This window comes from Lethenteron reissneri, chromosome 31 (genome assembly GCF_015708825.2).
Source record: "Lethenteron reissneri isolate LAM-NWPU_2019-01 chromosome 31, ASM1570882v1, whole genome shotgun sequence".
NCBI lineage: Eukaryota > Metazoa > Chordata > Hyperoartia > Petromyzontiformes > Petromyzontidae > Lethenteron > Lethenteron reissneri.
The window spans coordinates 10745685-10768975 of NC_083809.1; the positions used below are offsets into that span (position 1 = coordinate 10745685).

Here is a 23291-nt window from a genome sequence, read left to right on the forward strand (position 1 = left end):
AGACATTTGTGACGATTGTGACGAGGGGTGAGAAATGTGACGTCACATCAAAATGCGCAACTTTAAAAAAATATATAGACAACACGTTCTACATAATTAAATAGACTTTTAAATAAATGTGTTCTCCTACAACATCAGAGTGCAGCGCCACATTAAATACGCACTACAATGACAATAGTTTAAAGCGATTTGAAGTATATTTCGATTTAAAGCTTTCGTGACTGCAGGGATTCATCTTCTTGGTTCTTTCGGTAAAGTCACATAGAAGGGAAGTAATAAAATAATAAAAATAAAACATAATAAAATAATTCTCACGACGTTTCGGCTACAATGCAAGCAGCCGTCAAAGTCATATTATGCCCCCCGAACCCACCCCCCGCCCACCTCCTACGCATTTCCCATGAATATGCTAAATTCCTCTTGATATGCACATTCCTTTTGTCAAGGCGCTCTTCCACCTCCAACCCAGCTTATATATAAGCTCCAAGCTTGGCAGCGTCTCATTCTTCACCTGAAGACGGCTGCTTGCGTTGTAGCCGAAACGTCGTGAGAACTATTTTATTATGTTTTATTTTTATTATTTTATTATTTCCCTTCTACGTGACTTTACCGAAAGAACCAAGAAGACGATTTGAAGTATGTTTTATTTTTTGGGGGGGCGGGGGCGGCAGAGCTTTGTGACGTCATATTTGAGGGGGGTCTGACTTTTTGTGACGCCGTGTGATGAGGGGGGGGGGTCAAACATCGTCAAAAATCGCGTGATGTCATTTATGGACGTCCCCTAAGGCTCATTGAGCCTACGTAGCTCTTTTTCAGAAGCGGCCTGGCCACAAATCATAGCTCAACGACGTGGCTTATCACGTGAAAATGTAAAGCAGCCAAATACTCTAAAACACGCCGATGTTGATTCTAAATGTGGAGGGAAAACCCCGAGGACCCGGAGAAAAATCCACGCGACCACGGGGAGAGAGGCACGCAAACTCGAAATATACAGCAGCAGGCGTTCGGGTCGAGGATGGAACCCACGACCTCCTGTGTACCAGGCGAGGTCGTTAACGTCTCCTAGCCACCGTGGCACCGAAGGGAGAAGGGAGAATCTGGTTTAGGCGGAAGGGAGGTGGTGCAATGGTGACGCTTGCTCCCGCCTCGCAGCGAGAAGGGTGCTGGATTCGATTCCCGACTCTGTGTGGAGTTGGTGTGTTCCTCCCCCCAGCCTCCCTGTTCTGTATGTGTTTCTTCCTGCTGGTTCGCTGGTTTCCTCCCAGAGCTAAACACATAACAACGTAACTGGTGTTTGCCAAATACCCCAATGTTGATGAAAAAAAACTGCACTGGATAGTTAGAGCAGCACATTGGAGCAGCATTGACCCCTACTGCGAGAATTTGGACGGGAGCCTGCTCATAAAGAGTGGCATTTTCACATTTGGGAATTGGGCCATGAAGACGCGGGTCACACAGTGGCCATCTCTTGAGAATGACGCCACCTTTTCTGTGCTTTGCACTCCTATGGGTTTTGTGATGTATTGTTTGCTATTGTAGCTTTCACACCCACCCCGCGTGATTTTCCCCTGGTTGATCTATCATTTGTGAGAGCCAGGTCGCTTCTGGAAAAGAGCTGTATAGCTCAGTGGTGGGCCTTACCTGATACAATTAAAAGGAATAGTAAATAGTAGGTGCTGTATTCGTAGCATTGTAAAATATATATTTTAAGAAAATATGTGAAAAAGAGCTTCATAGCTCTTCGGATTTATCTAGGAGAGATGACGTCATCCATCTCCAACCGACCAGATGCTGGGGAGAGAGACCCCCGCTCCCTTACACCCCCCCCCCCGCACACGTGACGTCATTCACCTGAAATCCACCAGTTGGGAAAAGCACCCACCCCCCATACATGACGTCATCCATCTTCAACCCACCAGTTGCTGGGGAGAGAGAGACCCCCCCACCCGCTTCGACCCTCCGGCCTCCCCTCCGTAGACATGACGTCATTCATATTCAAACCACCAGTTGCTGGAAAAAGAGATCCCCCCGCCCCCTTACACCTCCGCCCCCTCTGGACATTACGTCATCCATCTCTAACCGACAAGATGCTGGGGAGAGAGAGAGACCCCCCGCCCCCTTACACCCGCCCCCCCCGTAGACATGACGTCATTCATTTCAAATCCACCATATACACCCCCGCCCCCTCTGGACATTACGTCATCCATCTCTAACCGACAAGATGCTGGGGGGAGAGAGAGAGACCCCCCGCCCCCTTACACCCGCCCCCCCCCCCCCGTGGACGTGACGTCATTCATTTCAAATCCACCACTTGCTGAGGAGAGCACCCCCCCCATACATCTCCAACCCAACCAGTTGCTGAGGAGTTAGAGAGACCCCGCCCCCTCCCTGGACATGACGTCACCCATCTCCAACCGCCACACAGGATTACCCCACGTGACGTCTCTCCGCGCGCGTTGATTGGCCCTCGAGCCGTTTGAAGCAAAAAAGAAAAAAAATTTGAATCTCGCGGCGGTCAACGGCTCCCAAGCGACGTTCGCGCGCGAACGAGCAGCAGTGTGGTCGGTGCGAGACGCAGCATAGAGCACGAATTTTGTCCTTGTTGTTAACTCGCAATTGTTGTGCTACAACAAGCGTTGTTTTGAGATGGCGATGAGCGTTCTGCATGGTCCTCCGCTGAAGGTGAGAGGCGTTTGTTGGGGTAGTTTACAGGCGGCGCGCGCGACTTTAGCTCGAGCTTGAAGGCCGCAGGGCCTAGTCAAGACGATGATGGTTGGTGGCTTGCCATCGTTGTAGCGTTCGCTGCGTTTGTTCAGTAAAGTTTACATCGGGTTAGGGATGACGGCAATACTGTGCGCGCTGTGGTGTAATAAAATTGTTTGATTGAATGTGTAATACAAAGGCGTCAATAGTGACACTGTATGGCCTTAAAATGAACTTATATACTAGACGACGTTTCGAGTAATTACCCTTTATTATAGGACGTACCATTTTTATGCAATCAAATCAATGCAAATGAGCACCACCACCTTAAGTGAATCATGCGAATGTTTCGTCTAACCAGTCGCAGCGGCGTCACATTCAGGTGGCTGCGTTTATTTGTGTTTTACCTGTGAATAGCAACTGTAGCAAAAACAAATTTTGTTCATGGGTAGTAAGGGTTATTTTCTAATTACGTATGCCTCAAAAATACAGAAAGTGGCTATTATTCCCCACAAACTTTGCTTTTGGTGACCAGGACAGTGATGTTTTGAAATGTACCTATTTTCAATGAGAAAACGTGGTGTGCGTTTGTGTCATTCATTCACATAAAGGCCTGGTCACAAAAGCAAAGTTTGTGAGGAATAAGAGGAAATTTCTATACTTTTGAGGCATAAGCAATTCGAAAATAACACTACCCAGGAACAAAAATCGTGTTACATCGTGTAATCAACGACGTTCCCTCGTCACCTTTGTTTTGTTTAACCGCGTGATAACTCTGTTGTACGTACGCGTGAAGAAGCAAAACCACAACATTGTAAATTACTGAGCGATTCTAGATCGGAAGTTTTGGTGACTGCAAGAATCCATACTCTTTGTTTTTTTATCGGTAAAGTCATGTAGGTGAAAATAAAATAAATAAAAATACAAAAAACTAAATTAAATCGCGACATTTCGCGCGCAACACAAGCGGTCCGTCTGCAGATGGGGCCAAACAGCAAAAAAACTATCGCTGAATTCTAGATTTGAAGTTTTGGTTACTGCAAGGATTCATTCATAATAAAACAATTATTTTATTGATTGTTTTACCTACGTGACTTTACCGAAAAAACCAAAGAGTAACTATCGCTGAAGTATGCCTAAGAGATGGCTGTGACGAGGGATTATATACTCTTAGGTTTTTCGGTAAAGTCACGTAGGTAAAAAATGAAAAATACATTTATTTATATTTTACCTCCGTTACTTTACCGAAAAAACCTAAGTCACTTAGGTAAAAAAAATTTTTTTTACCTACGTGACTACCGAAAAACCTAAGAGTATGAATCCTTGCAGTCACGAAAGCTTCAAATCTAGAGGGATTATATAGCTGCGGGGTGAGTGTGGGGGCGTGGGCTGGGAGGCGGGCATGGAGTTCAAATCTCGAAACACTTCGCGGCAAATTTCCAAGTGATTGGAGTGAGCAGGACTGGGAGTAACAAAAAAAACTGGAGATGCGGATATGAATATAAACTTTAAGGCAGCTAAAGTATAACTTGGTTAATAACATCCTTCCAATGATTGTCTCAATTTGAATCCATCTTCTCGGTTGAAGTTATGTCTATGTTTGTATATCTGGATGGCTTCATGGACAAATCTTTGGTGATATCCCGACAGCTTGCAGAGAACTTTGGTGTCGGAGAAAACAATATCTTGAGAACCCACAGCGTTGTTGTGGTGAGCCACGGCAGAAGAATTCGTCCTACCGTGTTTCAAATCTGACTTGTGCTAGCGAATGCGGTCGTTTCGTTTCCCCAATATAACCGCCACAAATGCTACTTCGTTTGTAGACACCAGGGTACTGTAAATCAGGAATGACATCCTTTACGGATGGGATCAGATCACGGATTTTGTGTACTGTATTGAATCGGACCTGGATCTTGTGTTTGTTAAGAATTTTGGAAATCTTGCTGAGCGATGTTATTTGCAGAAAAAACTCAATCTTAAGTGGTGCATTCGGACGAGATCTAAATCCAAATCGTGTACGCCATTGGGACTGATTATGGACCGTGCAGTACCGTATACAAACGGTGGGCTGCGTGGTGGGTCAGCAAAGGCCATGTTTGCTCAAACAACATTAATACATAACAATTCCATAAACATTTTTAATAGACGTTTTTGGAAATGGTCCATCTTCCAAGCACAGGCCGCCTATTGTACAAGACGTGGGTTATAAACTCCTGCGGTGTACGTTGTGACCCTGTGGGATATCGGTAACGCCATTACGCGATTTATAATGACTGCAACAACTATAGGGCGCGGCCGACGTTGATGGCTAATACTGCAGCTTTAATTACATCACATAGTTGCACAACTGCATTAATTGCAGTTCATTCAATTGGGCGACACTTATGGCGATGTGCAAACTTGACACGTAACACAGCGACTGAACTTAACACGGTTAACGCAGCAAAATCTTTACAAACTAATTTCCATTTGACTAACACCATATTGTACACAATGTATCAATTTGCATATATCATAGAACTTTGCAACGTTTCTCTGCTGTCCAATATATGAGTGCACGTCTGATGTTAATGTTATCGAGTGGAGTGCATTTGTTGAGAATCGGCACCAAATTTTTTTACAGGAGCATTGGCTTTAAATATGAATTAATTGCGAAATCTTCTGCAGATTCTACCAATACATTGCAAATCACTTCTCTGGAGGGTTTTGGCACCCATTGGATTGTTGCATTGGACGTTATGTTCTTTTACATTTCCAGGCCAAAGTGTTATTAATTGTGAAATGTGGCAATTTTTCGTTTGTAATGTCCTCGGCAAGAGAAGCATTGTTGGTTTTATGCGTCTTTTCCTCCGACCCGGCGTTTGGGATGTACAGAGCTTGACATATGAACCATGTAGTATAGATATGTTGACTGTAGTATAGATATATTCTGCGCCAACACAGAATTACCAAATAATAATATGCTCAATGTTTCAACAAATCAAGAGCATTCTGACGACTTTTGTTGCCTGATGTGGGAGAAATAACAAAGTTGCTGGTGGGGGGACACTTTTTTTATCTTCAGAAAAATCTACTCAACGTCAAGGATGATGCCAAATCGAATCGCCTATCGGTGGAGAGGATCTACCAGAAGAAGACCCAACTGGAGCACATCTTGCTCCGGCCAGACACCTATATCGGCTCGGTGGAGCCCGTCACCCAGGTGCCTTGATGCAGCTGCCCGTCAACACCGATGGTTGTTTAACACGTAGGCTTTCGCGACCAATATCCATAATATAGGTTTTTTTTTGGGTTAGATTGCGTAAATATAAATGTGCCCTTAAAACTGCCACCACCCAACACAGTCAATTAGTAAGGTTTGTCATGTAAACAGAACATACCATAATAGATGTGTTTTTGGGTTAGATCGCGTAATAATTATATAAATGTGTCGTTTAAACCCGCCACCACCCGGACACAGCCAGCTAGTAAGGGTTGTCATGTAAACAGAACATGCCAATTCGTCACTGTACAGCACACCGGTGTGTTGGAGAGCCAAGCCACAACATTTACAATCCGATTACGACGTTTCGCCAGTAATTACAACTAGCTTCATCAGGTGACAGCCATTTATATTTACGCGATCTAACCCAAAAAACCTATGTTACTAATGGCTATGCTTTCTTCACAGCTGCGGGGTTTTTGTTAACATCTGTGCGTGTTTGTGTTTCGCCCATTGCAGAACATGTGGGTGTATGATGAGCAAATCGGCATGAACTGCAGGGATGTGACGTTTGTGCCTGGGTTGTTCAAGATTTTTGATGAGATCCTTGGTATGCTGGGATATTGTTTTTTTATGCAATACACTGCACTTTTTATATGGTTTTAAATCGTGTTCTGAAACCTTTTTGTAATGAAAACTTTTTATTTCACAGTAAATGCCGCAGACAATAAGCAAAGGGACCCAAACATGACATGTATTAAAGTCATCATTGACCCGTAAGTTATTTCAAGTGTGATATACATTTTTAAATCCTTTATATTAAGTTCACTTGCTTGCTTGCTTAGGACCGTGCAAATCTTTCGGTCGTTTTTTAACCCATTTCCCATGATCCAATCGAGCTGACATTTTCCACACAGACTCGTTGTGCGTGACAATTAATGTTCGTGAAATTTTTTTTCCAAAATTGTACACTTTTTAGGACAAAAATATTATATTTAATTACCAATTGCTTAATGCTGCCATGCAATCATCTGACCCATAGGTGGCAGCCATCTCAAGCCAGAGGACGAGAGGACTCTAGCCGCCACGCATATAAAGGATTTATAGTGAAAAACATTGTTTTTACGGGTTATACTTGTATAGTCTTGCAGTAGGTGCACTGAAAATGTGCAAATGGTTGTACAGTGGTACCGTGGAGATCAAACTTAATTCGTTCCAGAAGGCCATGCGAACACTGATTTGTTCAAACACCGAATTAATTTTCCCCATAAGAATTAATGTAAATGACATTAATTGGTTCCAGAAACAAGAAATCTCTCATTATAAAGCATTTTTACACGAAGTTTACAGTAATTACATGCATAAAATCATACAAAAAAAACAAGAAACAATAAATAAATGGACTAAATGAACTTTGAACTTCACTTTACCTGTAGTAAGGAGAGTTGATGGCTTGAGTGGAAGGTGGTGAGGAGGAGGAGGTGGTAAAACCTTTGTGTGGGCAAGCGTCATGCATGCTGGCCATACGCGTCCTAGTCGTACAGGTTCTTTCAAGTCGCCATTGCTCGTTAGACCTCCGAATTTTGTTCGGTTTCCGGGGCAAATTTTTTGTGGAAATATCGTTCGAACACCGATTTGTTCGAGTTCTTCTGGTGCGTTCGATCTCCGAGGTTTTACTGTACTTGTGCATGTGGGTGGCGTGCAGGGAAAACAACAAAATCAGTGTGTGGAACAATGGAAAGGGAATCCCGGTGGTGGAACACAAGGTGGAGAAGGTGTACGTGCCTGCGTTGATCTTCGGACAGCTGCTCACCTCAAGCAATTACGACGATGATGAAAAGAAGGTCACAGGTATGGCTTGATTGTGTTTATCAAGATACCGGTGAGGAATGGCAACACTTAGTCAGAAAAATACTGCACGTTAAATGTAGGTGACATCCATTAACTGTTTATGCTGTGGAATGTGCTTAGAAAGTTATTAAAGCACAACTTGTGAAAAAAACTAACGGTAACAATGTTTCCTTTCTTTTCAGGTGGGCGAAATGGTTACGGAGCAAAATTGTGCAACATCTTCAGCACTCAATTTACTGTAGAGACATCGTGCAGTGAATCTAAAAAGATGTTTAAACAGGTACCAAACGCGGATACAAAAAGTACAATAACAGTGAGGAGGTTACTCATTGTAGTGATGCACATTCCAGGAAAGGTGCAGTGGTTCACACACTGCTCAATGAACCCAGCAACCTGAGTCTTTCCTGGCCATGGCTAACATTAGTGGCAAGTGATATCTGAACCAGTCCTGTACTCCCGTTTTCAACCAACAATGACCATCGTTGTGACGTGTGATCAAATAAACCCCATTACAGACAAGGCATTGGCAGCCTTTCAATCTAGTCTTAATTATTCTGTTTAAATATTGCCTGATGGGATGGCTCAATAAATTACACACATGGTGGATTTGTGGCCAGTTTGATTTGGATGCACACTGCTTAGACCCATGTTAATGTTTGCACAAAAAAACAGTTCATTTCTCTTCAGCTTTTTCTGTTCAATGATTTAATTTAACAAAATGTTGTTTTCACAGAAATGGATGAATAACATGTCAAAGGAATGCGACTCTGTGATCAAGCCCAGCAGTGGAGACGACTTCACATGTATCACCTTTCAACCAGACCTAACCAAGTTCAGCATGACCATACTGGACAAGGACATCATTGCAATCATGACACGGCGTGCCTACGATATAGCTGGAATCTGCAAAGGGGTCAAGGTTTTCCTCAATGGCCAGAAATTGCCTGTAAGAAACTTTGAATTATATTTACTATCTGGGGCCATGCTCAATCATGGGTCTAGTTCTGGTTCATTGAGGCTATTGTGTTGTCTAAATTACTAAATATTTGTCAAATACAATACAGGGCTGACAGTTAATTTTTTTTTGAGCATCACAGTAAATGACATCACCCCCACCCCTTCTTCCTCAGCTCACTGGCTTCAGGAAATACGTGGACTTGTACCTAAAGGACCGTGTGGATGAATCGGGAATGCCACTACAAGTGGTGCATGAGGTTGTGAGTAACCGCTGGGAGGTGTGCCTCTGCATAAGTGAAAAGGGTTTCCAGCAGGTCAGCTTCGTCAACAGCATTGCCACCACCAAGGTACGTAGGTCGCAAGCCAACCACTGTATATGTGCTTATGTTGACTGGGAAGCACGCATGCTCGCCTTTCCGGTTTTGATGCAGTTATTGGGGTAAGAAGGCAATAATTTGGTGAGTCAAATTTTGTGTCCTTTATATGTGTAGGGTGGACGACATGTGGACTATGTAGTGGATCAGGTGACAAGCAAGCTCATTGAGACGGTGAAGAAGAAAAACAAGGCTGGCATTGCTGTGAAGCCTTTCCAGGTAATTTATTGACATAAAAAAAATGTCTTATCTCATTTGGAATGAATGTCTCACAAGATTTAACATCATAAGCCATGTTCAATCCACTGCTGACATGTCCCATACATGGGCTCCTTTTATTCATCCATCTTAGATGCATTGCTACTTTTTTTTTGCTTTTTAATTAGTGTTTGTCCTCTTGTACGTTTTCCTATCTCTGAATGTAATTCCCAACATGCTTCTCTCCACGCTTCCTTCTGTGTTCTTCAGGTCTTATTCCGTTTTCTTTTGTCATTGTCCACTTATACGATTATCTGAAACCACAAAAAAGCATGTTGAAAAAAGGACAGATGTGAAAATCTAAGAAAATTCCACAAATACACAACTCTATATAACCCTGAGGGATACATTGAAAGACCATGATTATTGAAGGTGTCATAACAACCAATGGGAGCATAAAAGTGGCAAAAAGGAGGTTGTTTATTGGTAAAGCACATAACACTTTCAAGATGGAAGTGACTGCCTATGTGGTTGTAAATATGTATGCAATAATCTGATTACTTTAAACCATTAAAACGGATGGCTTATTCTGTATCCTCCATTCTATGTAGGTACATCATAAGTGTTTAATAGCTTAAGTTACACTTTTTGTATTATCTTTTTGGTTTATCCAAGATACCCCCCCCACATTATTCCGGATAATCAAATGTTGACTATTTGATGGAATTATTGAAGGTAGAACAGGATCAAAATGATGGATGGGGGTGAGTGAGAGCAGGTTTGGAGTGCTTTTTAAAAAATGCATTTGAATATGAAAAGCAGCATACCATTGTGCCAAAAGAGGAATGTTTCAAACACCAGCATACAACATACATGTTACATGAAATAACTTAAAGGGCCCAATGATATCAAACAAATTAAAACAATATTGCGTTGTATGTGTCTTTTAGGTCAAGAACCACATGTGGATATTCGTGAACTGCTTGGTGGAGAACCCCACGTTTGACTCCCAGACGAAGGAAAACATGACCTTGCAGCACAAGAAGTTTGGTTCTACCTGTTCCCTCTCCGAAAAGTTCATCAAGACGGTAAGCGAAGTGGTGTAGACTTGGCAGATTAGTGTTTTGTTGGTTGATAAATTTCTCACATATATAACATTTTGATTCCCTTTTTAGGCTCTTTTGTTCAGTCATATGTAAGCCATTGATATATTTGCCAATATGTGAACATGATTGGATATGACGTAATAACATTTACAAACATAAACTGCTGTTCTTAAAAAAAAAATCTTCAGTTTAATTCACCCATTGAGTTCTCACATCTTGTTGCAGGCAATGGGCTGTGGGATTGTTGAAAGCATTTTGAACTGGGTGAAGTTCAAGGCACAGTCTCAGCTGAACCAAAATTGTTCTTCAAAGAAGATGTCTAAGTTGCGGGGAATTCCCAAGCTGGATGATGCCAATGACGCAGGTATGCACAAGCCTTAAATGCCACCACACAGTACTGCTTGCATCTGTACTTGGCCGCATTTTGAGTGAACTGAACTTGTTTCGTCACAGGTGGAAAAAACTCCCAGAGGTGCACCCTCATTTTGACGGAGGGAGACTCGGCCAAGACCCTAGCGGTCTCTGGGCTGGGTGTTGTGGGGCGTGACCACTATGGAATCTTTCCTCTCCGTGGGAAAATGCTCAACGTGCGAGAGGCTTCTTACAAGCAGGTTATTGACTCGCCACACGGAAACTTGGGGTTCTCATTTACATCATCGAAGGTGCAATGTGTCAAGGGCAAAACATTGAAATGTGTAAACAAATATCGTAAATGAAGTAACCTTTTTGTCGCTCGGCAGATCATGGAGAACGCAGAAATCAACAACCTGATCAAGATCGTAGGACTGCAGTACAAGAAAAAGTATGACGATCCTGAATCGCTCAAGACTCTCCGCTATGGCAAGATCATGATCATGACAGATCAGGTAATGAGAGTTCTTGGCACTAAGATTGTTTTGCAGAAACCTGCTACTGTGGAAGCATTGCTGTAGTTTTTGTGCATTGCCTTTGTGTGTTTAGGATCAGGATGGCTCTCACATTAAAGGGCTTGTCATCAACTTTATTCACCACAACTGGCCATCCTTGCTTCAACATCGTTTCTTGGAAGAGTTCATCACCCCTATCGTCAAGGTGAGATGGTGACATTACCTTATCCTACTGATGATGCACACCAGGCAGTGGTATTGTTACACCCCACTGCAAACAGACTTCACCTTTGTAAAAAAAATCAAGTTTTCCACAAACCCCTGCTTTCATTGTTGTGACCAGGTGTCCAAAAACAAGCAAGAGTTGCCATTCTACAGCCTGCCCGAGTTCGATGAATGGAAGAATGAGACAAGCAATTACAAATCCTGGAAAATAAAGTACTACAAAGGTTTGTCCTTGGTAGCATGGCTCATTAAAGTAAGCTTCACAGTTCAATATACATTTGTTGTGCATGCACGATCTGCCTAAGATAGACGTTCTATTTTGCTTTGTCTTTAAACCTACCTTTGCAAATGTTGATGTTTAGCTTTCTTTTCGACATGCCAGGTCTGGGGACCAGTACATCCAAGGAGGCCAAAGAGTACTTTGCGGACATGAAACGCCATCGCGTCGAATTCCGCTACGCTGGCCCCGAGGATGATAATGCGATCACCCTGGTAGGTGTCCTGCCGTTGTCCCAATGGCAGCTGTTGTGACACATTTCATTTAAATACATGGTCAAGTGTGTATACGTCGTAAACAAATTTGGCATCTTTGACATTTGAAAGTGATTGGCTCTTCTGTATTCTGATGTCCAAGCAGTAAGGGTGTTAACATGAACATATCTGATATGCATTTGTAGGCCTTTAGCCGGAAGAAGATTGAGGACCGTAAGGAGTGGCTGACGAACTGGATGGTGGACCGTCGGCAGCGACGGGAACAAGGGCTCCCCGAGGTACCAGACTCGGCTGCCATAGCCTCAAAATCCTACACCTTGCCACTGTGCGTGAATGCTTGTTGCTAAATGACGCTAATGTGCAGGTCCAGCAATTATAAACTGTTTGTTTGTTTTTTCAGTCTTTCCTTTACGGGAAACAAACTTCTCACCTGACGTACAACGACTTTATCAACAAGGAGCTGATCCTCTTTTCGAACTCGGACAATGAGCGCTCAATCCCTTCTCTTGTTGATGGTGAGTGTTTTGTCTGCACCAATTATTAGCTCTTTGAATTAGGTTCTGTGGAACAGTTTCTGTGTTTCATTAAAATTACATGTGATCCTAAACTAGCAGGAAGTACCTGGCTTTGCCCGGGGGAAAAATATATTTCAAAACGTGTCTTCCATTTGTCCATCAACAAAATAAAAAAAGAGGCTTGCAGAAGTCCTAAATCAAAAAGTAATAGAAAGTCGGGGGGTGGGGGTAATTAGTTCTAATAGGTTTCCAAAAATTATCGACCCCCCTCCAACTTTTGTTTTACCCCCCCCAGCCAATTTTCATTTTGTAGATCTATATACTGACACACCCTACATACAATAGTAAGTCGTATCTCGTGACTATAGTAGTATCTGGCTCTACAATAGTATCTACTAACTATAGTAGTATCTGCCGACTAGTTGTTGTCTACTGACTGTACAGTAGTATCTACTGAGTACACTTTTACCTACTGACTCTATAGTAGTATCTTGCTGACTATAGAAGTATCTGCTGACTCCATAGCAGTATCTGACTCTATAGTCGTGTCGACTGACTGTAGTATCTACTTGCTCAACAGTAGCTTCTACTAACTATAGTAGTATCTACGGATTGTTCAGATTGGATCTACCGACGCTACAGTAGGTAACTGCACACATTGGGGTGAGGGGGAGAGAACAGGACATCACACTGTTCAGGATCTACCTCAGCGTGTGGTTGTGCAGCAGTAACAGTGCTTGATTTTTTTCTTTTTCGCATTTTTAACGTGAAGTAGAAGCTCCCTCCCGTTGCCGCAAGCTCGTGCATTGCTAGGGGCAACCGCGAGTCGGCGTTTCCGCGCATGCGCAGATGCGTGTTTTGGCGCTGCGATCAGCGTAAAAATAAATTGTTATAAAGTGTTATTTTATTAGTTTACATTTGACCAAGGGCAAAAACAAAAAGCGTTTTCGTCCAGGGCCTTTAGTGTATTGTATCTGTGTACTTTGTTAAAAGGTAAACCCAACAGTTTTGTCAGCTAAAAGCGTTGCGAGGATAGGTGTGCACAGACAGACAAAATAACGTTTATAGGTAAGATTATGAAGTGATGTCAGTAAATGTAACACTCTTTAAGGCACATCCTTGCATGCCCTTTATGTACTGTCATAGGTTTTAAGCCTGGGCAGAGGAAAGTACTGTTCACGTGCTTTAAAAGGAATGACAAGCGGGAGGTGAAGGTCGCCCAGCTGGCAGGTTCAGTGGCTGAGATGTCTGCTTACCACCATGGCGAGGTTTGTGACTCGCCACCACCTTTTGCGTCATGCTCGCATCTTGACACTGCATTGTTGTGAAACTTTAATGAGTGATATGGTCAATGTAAATTTAACAATTTGTTTTTGTGTTGCAGCAATCGCTCATGATGACTATCGTCAGCTTGGCCCAGAACTTTGTTGGCAGCAACAACATCAATATCCTGCAGCCCATCGGCCAATTTGGAACCCGGCTAAATGGCGGCAAAGATGCCGCCAGCCCTCGATACATCTTCACCATGATCAGGTGGGCTACCATATGTCGCCACGTCACTAGCCATCACAGGCGAGGGTCTCAGCAATCATTTCAAACCCCATTGGCATAGTCCTTAACCAGTGCCTGTGTTGCTTTCCAGCACGGTCGCTCGTCTGCTGTTTCCACCCGTGGACGATAACCTGCTCAAGTTCCTGTGGGATGACAACCAGCGGGTGGAGCCCGAGTGGTACTGTCCGATCATCCCCTTGGTGCTGGTGAACGGTTCTGATGGCATTGGCACAGGCTGGGCCTCCAGAATCCCCAACCATAACCCACGTGAGATCATCAACAACATCCGCCGCTTGCTTGATGGAGAAGAGCCTCTGCCTATGGTGAGTGTGGCACCCTAACCAAGCTTTCTGTGGGAAAGGTGGCCCTGAAAACGATTGCAGGCTGAAGAAACTCCAGCCATTTACCCAGTATTTTGCTCTTTATTCATGGCCTTGTGAAGAGGCAGGATATTAGGTCTTTACACTTTGTGTAATAAAGATGAAGCCGGTGTAAATGTTGCAGCATAACTGAAACTGCCTTGTGTTTGGCTATGTGGAGTGCAGCTGCCATGGTACAAAAATTTCAAGGGGTCCATCGATGAGCTGGGTCCCAACCAGTTCATGTTGAGCGGTGAAATTTCCATCCTGGACAGTGAGACCATTGAGATCTCGGAGCTGCCTGTACGCACTTGGACTCAGGTGAGCAATACTGGAACAGTGTATCAAGTATTCATATGGTAACATAAAATATCTATGCAATACTCAATATTTATCTTCCTGCTTTAATATGTTTTTATCATATGTGCATATGCCTATCCATTGTGCCGGGCACTTGTTGGAGAAGTCAATTATAAGACCACGTATTTCTCTCCCCTGGCAGACGTATAAGGAGTCGGTGCTGGAACCCATGCTCTCTGGCACAGACAAGACTGCGCCACTCATCACGGACTACAAGGAGTACCACACGGACACCACAGTGCGCTTCATTATCAAGATCAGCCGGGAGAAGCTGTTGGAGGCAGAAGCAGCGGGCTTGCACAAAGTGTTCAAGCTACAAGCACCGCTCACCTGCAATTCAATGGTACTGTCTGATGCCACGCATTCACCACATTGCTCAGGTTCTCACTTTCAAGGCAATGGAGAAGACATGTTGGTTGACTTTACTCGATGGTTGTGCTTTTGAATGCGCAGGTGCTTTTTGACCACCTTGGTTGCTTGAGGAAGTACGAGTCCGTTGCCGATATCCTGCGCGAGTTCTATGAGGTGCGTCTCAAGTACTACAGCTTGCGCAAGGAGTGGCTCAATGGTATTCTGGGAGCAGAGTCGGCCAAACTGAGCAACCAGGCACGCTTCATCCTCGAGAAGATCGAGGGAACGGTGGTCATCGGTCAGTGCTGCCTCTGCTAAGTTTGACTGCACCACTCTTCCAATGCTCTGTAATTGTGAATCTTGGTTTTTTTCGCATTTGTAAGGGTCCACAGCAGGTGGTAGTGCTTAATGACTTGACCACATGCATAATAAACACCGAAAAACACTGATCATTAACACTTGACACCTGCAGAGAATAAACCAAAGAAGGAGCTGATTCGGTTGCTGGAAGCCCGAGGGTATGATTCTGATCCCATCCGTGCCTGGAAGGAGGCTCAAATGAAGGTGAGCAAAGGGGGCTTATGTTTCAATTTACTCATACAGTGCCTGTTTACATTCCGCATAATGTTTGCAAAATGTAATATTATGAGCAATTGGAATTGGCTGACAACAATTTGATCTTTTGCAGTCAAATCTTGAAGAAGAGCCAAACAGTCAAGAGGACAGCGACGGTGGAGAAGAGTCGTCAGCTCCGTCATCTGGACCTGACTATAACTACATCCTCAACATGGCGCTCTGGTGTCTGACCAAGGAGCGCAAGGACGAACTGTTGCGGCAGAGGGATTTGAAGGTGTGTAGTGGTTATTGAAATGATCGTCAGCATTTTCCTTTGATTATTAGAACAATTAGCAACTTAACAGCACTAACAGAAGCCATTTCCATTGTTAAAATCTGCACAATTTTTTTGACAGATTCAAGAGCTGGAGAATGTGAAGTCCAAATCACCATGTGATCTGTGGAAGGACGATTTGGCAGTATTTGTGGAGGAGCTGGATGTAAGTAATCAAACTTTTCTTGTCAGGAACCCACATTTCATTTTGGCAGCAAGCATTGCGCTGCATTGTAACTTGGTTCACTAGGTGTGTCAGACACAGAATGATATACTTGGGATTATTGGTGCGCATCAGATTATTGGTGCTCATATTGTTTACAACTTGGTTTTTTAGTTTACATTTTTGTTACTATCAAACGACACCACATTTGTATGTGTAGATGTGCAGTGATATAATTGTTTTTTAATTGTCCTGCAATACACAACTTGGACACATCATGTCCAGTTACAATGGCAATAAATTGGACAGCACTGGTATTTCAGCGGAACACCGCAGGTAACAGCGGCACATATATGCATAGATGGGTAGAAGCTGTGGAATATGACTTCTGACACGTGCAGCTACTGAGTTACCCATCCCAAATGCTCTGTCAGCGTGTGGAGGCCCAACAGCACAAGGATGATATTGCTGATATCATGGTCAAGGGTAAAGGTGGCCAAAAGAAAGCGGGCGCCAAGAGCCTGACTTTGAAGGCGGAGGTGGTGCCCTCACCACACGGTCGACGTATCGTGCCGGTCATCACTGCTGCCATGAAGGTCGCTCGCAAAAAAATTAAGGTGAGGGGTCCATTCAAAAGGCAAAGTTGGTGGAAGAATAAACTTAGAAGAGGAGCAGACACCAAATGTGTTTAGTGTGTGATTGTGTGGGAGCCGTAGCGGTTAGCGCGCTGGGCTACGAACCCAGCGCCCCGAGACTGATTCTCGCTCACAGCCAACACCTGGACGATTATCTGAACTGGTCCTGGGCCTCCCCTAGATCGACTCGGCCTCAAATGAGTACATCGTGCTGTGTGTAAACATCGCCATTAGGGAGACAAAGGTGGTCGGGCGTGGTGCTGGTCACCCCCTTGTGTACTGTTCCGGGCTTCATAGGTGCTCTCTAACATCACTTGCCCAAACAGTCTGTTAAAGATACATGTGGGTCTTTGTGTGCTTAATGGGGAGCAGTAGTGCAATGGTTAGCATGCGGTGCTATGAAACCCGATGACCCGGGTTCGATTCTCATCCACGGTCAACACCAGTGACGATTATCTGAACCGGTCCTGGGCCTCCCCTAGGTCGACTCGGCCTCAAGTACCTGGTGCAGTGTGTAAACGTCGCCACTAGGAAGACAAATGCGATTGAGTGTGGTGTTGGCGACCCACCCCCTCGTGCCATGCCAGCCTTCATAGGTGTACTACTCGCTTAACAGTACTTGATCCAACAGTCTGTTACACTGGGGGATCTTGTTTTGTGCTCCAGACTGATCGCGACGGGCCCGCAGAAACAAAGTATGATGAGGATGGAAATGAGCTGCCGTCAATCTCTCCCGATGAGGGCTCTAATCTCACAAAACGTGTGGCAAAGAAACCGAAGGAAAAAGGTTGGTGATCCACTCATGACCATCGCAAGCAGCCAGTAATTAAGCCAAGATTTTAATGCATAAGTAAATAAGTCCTAGAAATCACTTTTTAAAGTCCAGAGAATTCTAATTGTTACTTAATATACAATGTTTGGCGGTACTAAGTTAACTGCTGTCCACAGATGGGAAGAAGCAAACAACACTGTCCTTCAAGCCAACAGTCAAAAAGGAGACCAAGAAAAATCCATGGTCCGAATCCGATTCGGAGCTTGATCTGAGCAATCTGTCTTCTGAGGACATTAAGGTGCCCTCCAGAGATGCCAGGCCTAAGCGTACCGCTGGTAAGCAATGGTTGTGTGAAACTAGAGTTACTGTGCCCTTTAAAAAAAGTCTATAATATTAAACAATTATTATTTGACTTATAAAAGCCTCATGGAGCATGAAGAATTTCTAGTGAAGTCCTGATTTAGGATTTTGGACTTTAATTTTTTTTGCAAATGGGAAACTGAAGTGACCAAAGGAAAACTCATGTTGAAAAGGAGAACATTCCATCTTCACATGCATAGGTTGTAAACCTTGAGGCTATGTTGCCTTCTCTATGTTTTGTCTGCAGTTAGGTGTAAAATGCAAAAGCCATATACAGTGGTACCTCGGTATACGTTGTTAATTCGTTCCAGAAGGTGGTAGGACTTATACCGAAAATTACATGTACAAAACGAATTTTTCCCATAAGAAATAAAGGGAAAGGAAATAATCCGTTCCAGAGTATAAGAAATGATATTTTATATGGCATATTACACATTAATGGGGTTGTATGAAATAATTTAGGCACTACTTATTACTGAAATGCATACATAAATTAAAATAAATGCATAAATAAATTGAAATAAAATGTAACATCACTTTACCTTGATGAGAGGAGTTGATAGCCTACGAGGATGGTGGTGAGGAAGGGGAGGAGGAGGAAATGTGAATATTCACAGAGTTCTAGCAAGGGTTGTGCACTGAACGAGATCTACTGTACAGGCAGACTGAGGAGCGGCGCTTTGTTTCGGTCGTGAACGGGGTAGACGCGGGTACGCAGTGACTCATCTCGACCCATACAATTCTCGCAAGCGCGTCGTATCCCAAGCAAGACGTATCCCAAGACTTTTTCTCTCGTCAAAACACGACGTATACCAAATTCGACGTATTCCAAAGCGGTCGTATACCGAGGTATGACTGTATGTGTAAACTAGCCTTTTGCCCTTCCAAGGACAGGTGGATTGCAGTGTATCTGAAACAGAGGTCGCAAACGGGTTTTGTTTCCTTACCCGTACCCGGCCGCACCAGGGTCGCAAATGGGTACCCGTACCAGGCCGGGTACGGGTACCCGTTCCCTACCCGTACCCTACCCGAAATGAGTGACAAACGGTTACTCACCAGTGACTCACGGCCTACCCGTACCCGGCCGCACCAGGGCCAGGTATCGGGTAGGGTACGGGTATCGGGTACCCGATTGCGACCTCTGATCTGAAACTTGCAAGCGAAAAGCAGACCGCGACGTGATATTCATTGCATGAATTAGTGTGCAATTTGTAGGCGCGCGGTGACACAGACCGATTTCATTTTAAGGTTATAATCCCTTATTCATCATGGCGTCCTTTTTACTTTTATGTCTCAACAGCGTTGCGGAGATCACGTGATGTGAGGGTTGTGCCTTTGTAGTAGTGAGGGTTGTAAGTTGATGCCGAGGAGGGGGGAGGAGGCGCCTCGGGCCCCTCATGTGGAGTGACGTCAGCCGCTAATTATTTTGAATGGGGCAGGGGCATTTGGAGGACGTCACCTGTAAATGATTATTAATGAGGGAGGAGGGTGCTCCATGTGAAGTGACGTCACATGCTCATGATTGTTAATGAGGGGGGGATCATGTGGAGGACGTAACCTGTTCATGATTATTAATGAGGGGGGGCTGGTCGACGTGGAGTGACGTCACAAGCGTTAAGGACAGACATTCCTGGGCGATTTATATGTGTGAATGAGCACACATCACTGCCACCACACAATAATCTATGACTGAGAAAAAAAAGCACAAGTACAGCAGGGAAATAATTTTTGTCTGGTCTGTAATGTAACCTTTTTGTTCCTGTGTAGCCGCACAAAATTTTAAGTTTGACAGCACAGATGAAGAGGGGGACCCGCAGATGCCAACGTCGTGCCACGGCATGGACAACAGCAGCGACAGTGAGGACGCGTTTCTGTCCATTAAGCAGGCCTTGCCGGCGCCAAGGTGAGCACAACCCCCCCCACCTCATGCAAGCTCACGCCCAGTCCTCGCACCACAAGCTGGGCTTGATTTGCTTTAAAACACGGCCACATTTTAGTTTTGTGTGTACATTTTTAGGCGATTTCTTTACCTTTCCTATACTTTGCACTCCTATCGTGTTCTTGTATTGTTTGTTGTAACGTGTTTTCCCACCTCTCGCTGGACATCTGTGAAAAAGAGCTTTGGCTCATCGTTTTCCTCCAGTCTAAATAAAGATTCTGATTTTGAAAACCACCACACATGGCTAATTAAATTCCGGTTACTAATTGCAAAATGCTTTAGAAAATGTCTGAATGTAGCTATGCAATCCAACATAGTGGAATACTCGACCAACAAAAATATAAAAATACTTTTAATGCATCCCACTGGCCACATGGCCTTGGAGCACACTTTTCATCAGCATTGGTTTCATGCAAGAAAACCCTGGACCAGTTTTGACAATCAGCATAAGTGTGCTTAAATTAAATTCTGAACTGCCAGATTAATATAGGAAAGGACCTTGTTTTATATATGGTCTATTTCAATGCAAAACAATTTAGACTACCGGTGTCATCTATTTAATGGTTTCAAAAAGAAAGCTTTACCATTGTACCAATTTACATTGTTAGTAATGTATTGTTGTGTTCGACGGCGAGCTATATGCTGACTGCTCGGCTTGAGGGTTGGTGCTGAGATCACATTTTAAATTGAATCCAGCATATAGTGGTGTTCACTGGACTGTAGGTGCTAACAAGGTGGTATGTCTGTGTTTGCAAAAAAACAGCAGACAAAAGAAAGTGACAGAGAAATCTATGGACTGCAAGCCGAACGGCACAAACTCCAAACCTGCCACAAAGAAAGATATTGAATCCAGTGAGTGATGTTTGATATGAATAATGAATGTTTTCTATTAATGCCTTGTAATGTGTATAGAGTGTATCGTGCAGTGTAAGCTGTTCATGCAGCATGTTAATGTGATAGCATTTTGGTATAATAATTAATCACTATTGGGAATCAGTCACGCAAATGGAGATTGACAACTTGGTGAATCGTTTGACACCTGCGGACACTGACACCAACAAATAAAAATGTTTAGTCACGATGTCTCCTGAATGATGATTGTATTTGCTTGTAGTCGACATGCTCCTGGATTCTGATGAGGACTTGATTGAGATCACCAAAGCAGCAGTGAAAGCAAAGCCCGCAAGCAACGCCACCACTAGTAAGGGCTCTAAAACCACTGCCAAAAAAGGTATCGTTCTATTCTTACTTTCTTTTAATGACACATTCTTAATATTATTTGGTTCTGTATGTTGTATAAGTATAACATGGCAATTTTGTAATTTTATTCACAAAACAGACGAATTGAAGAGTTAACTTTATCCATAAGAGGTTTTTTTGGATTAGATCGCGTAAATTTGAGTGTCGTTAAACCTGCCACCACCCGACAACCAATTTAGTAAGGTTTGTCATGTAAACGTGACAATTCGTTACTGGTTTAGCACACCGGTGTGTTGGAGAGTAAACCCACAACATTTACAATTCGAGTACAATCTAACCCAAAAAAACCTAATGGATGTTGGTCGCATAAGGCCTACGTGTTAAGTTAAATCTGTCCATGTTTTCTGAAGCTTACCATCGGTTGCTGTGTGCCAGGTGACGCCAAGCAACCGACCATCCTGGCTGTTATGTCCAAAGCAAAAGCCAAACCGAAAGCAAGTGGCTTTTCCAGCTCGGAGGGTGATCTTGAAAAAACATCCAAGGCAGCCGTGGCAGGTAAGCCGTGGGCCTAATATGTGCAGCCCATTAATTATGTGGCCACTCAATGACTTCGGTTTTGCATGCATGAAGAATTTAACAGCAGTAGCATTAGCGGACACTTTGTACCAATGCGACTTTGAAAGTCAGTTGGGTGTTGTTACAAAAATGGAATTGATTTTGCAGTTATTGCATGAAAATTGTGAATGTTCTGCACAAGATGGCACCATATGTCCAACTGACATCCTCAATACACTTTAATGTATATGAAAGAGGCCTGTCCAAAATTAATATTGTCGCCAAAAAAAACAACGGAGATTTCCCAATTTGAAAATGTATGCCGTCACCGACTCCTGAAATTTGTGCATTGTAAACAATATGACCTTTTGGTTTCAAAGGACTTGTTTTTCATGTAAGGATGTCTGGAAGTTTGAAGTCTTACATTTTCCATGATGTTTTTTTTTTATTACAATGTTATTCATCGTATCGATTAACATTGCTTGTGTTTGAAACCAATAGGTGGTGCAAAGAAGCGAAAGGTGCTTGACGATTCAGACAGCAGCCCTGATCGAGTCAAGCAAAGGTCCACGGCTCAACAGGTTTGTTACCTCTGGCCCAAACTGTTGTTTGTTGAAGGGAATATTAATATAGGATGGTGCCGAATTGGGGTTGTGCAATCTGTAGGTTGGCCGGTGATAATTTTTTTCTACAACGCTTAAGCTTTGTGGGTTTGTTTGTTTGTTTCTTGTTTTGCTGTAGAAGAAGAAGGTGGGGATGGATGATAGTTTCACACTCGATGACGACGTGCTGCTCGATTGCAGCCCTGTACAAAAGGGGCCCCGAGCTGCTCGCGCCAAGAAGGCCGTCAAGTACAACTTCTCTGATGACGAGTCTGACCCCCAGTCGGACTTTTGAGGCCGCAAGAGGGCGCTGACTTACGTCTGTTGCTCCGGATGTCAAAAAGCACAATTTCATATAGATTCGTGTGTACGTACGTACAAATGTAATGGTTAGTAGCAGGAAAAACTTTCTATACATTTGCGTCAATTGAAGTGACATTTTTAAAATATAGTATTAAAGGTGAGGTTGCTCACAGGCTGGTCTCGCTGAGCAAGCGAGATGCGGTTCACGAAAGTTGCTCGTTAAACGAAAACTCGTCATGGTTTTCCCATCGACTCCCACGTTAAAAGCAGACTTGCGGTTCAATTCCCATCATATTTCACTCTTGAACACCTTTTTTTAACGTGAGAAAAGCAAATGAAAAATTTTAAGTGACGTAATAAAACATAAAATTTAACACTTACCACACACATGAAAAACCAGTGCTTGCAGATGTATGTTGAACGTCTTTCACACTGTACATAGCCAACCGTGATAATCGGAGGTGCCAATGAATGTGCCTCCACCTCTACCCCCCCCCCACCCACCTCTTTCCCCCACCTCCCCACCCCTCTTGACATGCCTGTATATTGTGACTGAAAAACAGCATTCTTGCAAGTCTTCCATTCTGTAAACCTTTCTTCACTACTCCTTGAGATGTTGTTCTCTCAGTTTGTGTCTCAGTCTTTTCTCCAGCAAACTTTTTAAGTTGTTACTCTTTATAACTTTTACTTTTTGAAAAATAAACACGTTTTTTTGTGTACATTATTGTGTGCTGGATGAGTGACTTTGCACCTGGCCATGTTG

At 43.5% G+C, this 23291-nt stretch overlaps 1 protein-coding gene across 1 annotated transcript; it reads left to right on the forward strand.

Annotated features, from left to right (window-relative positions):
* Positions 1–2488: 2488 nt before the first annotated feature.
* On the forward strand, positions 2489–23226 carry LOC133349776 (DNA topoisomerase 2-alpha-like). The gene is made up of 36 exons (XM_061563505.1): positions 2489–2682; positions 5768–5905; positions 6425–6515; positions 6618–6681; positions 7611–7756; positions 7939–8036; positions 8490–8702; positions 8887–9060; positions 9205–9306; positions 10236–10373; positions 10617–10755; positions 10845–11002; positions 11132–11257; positions 11352–11462; positions 11601–11706; positions 11865–11974; positions 12160–12252; positions 12375–12489; positions 13636–13757; positions 13874–14022; positions 14132–14363; positions 14586–14720; positions 14902–15102; positions 15213–15408; positions 15583–15674; positions 15799–15960; positions 16082–16165; positions 16597–16779; positions 17464–17584; positions 17746–17904; positions 19697–19832; positions 20632–20720; positions 20983–21099; positions 21504–21623; positions 22125–22204; positions 22365–23226. Exons 1-36 carry the CDS (start codon positions 2647–2649, stop codon positions 22518–22520), a joined length of 4692 nt encoding a protein of 1563 aa, XP_061419489.1. The 5' UTR covers positions 2489–2646; the 3' UTR covers positions 22521–23226.
* Positions 23227–23291: the final 65 nt, after the last annotated feature.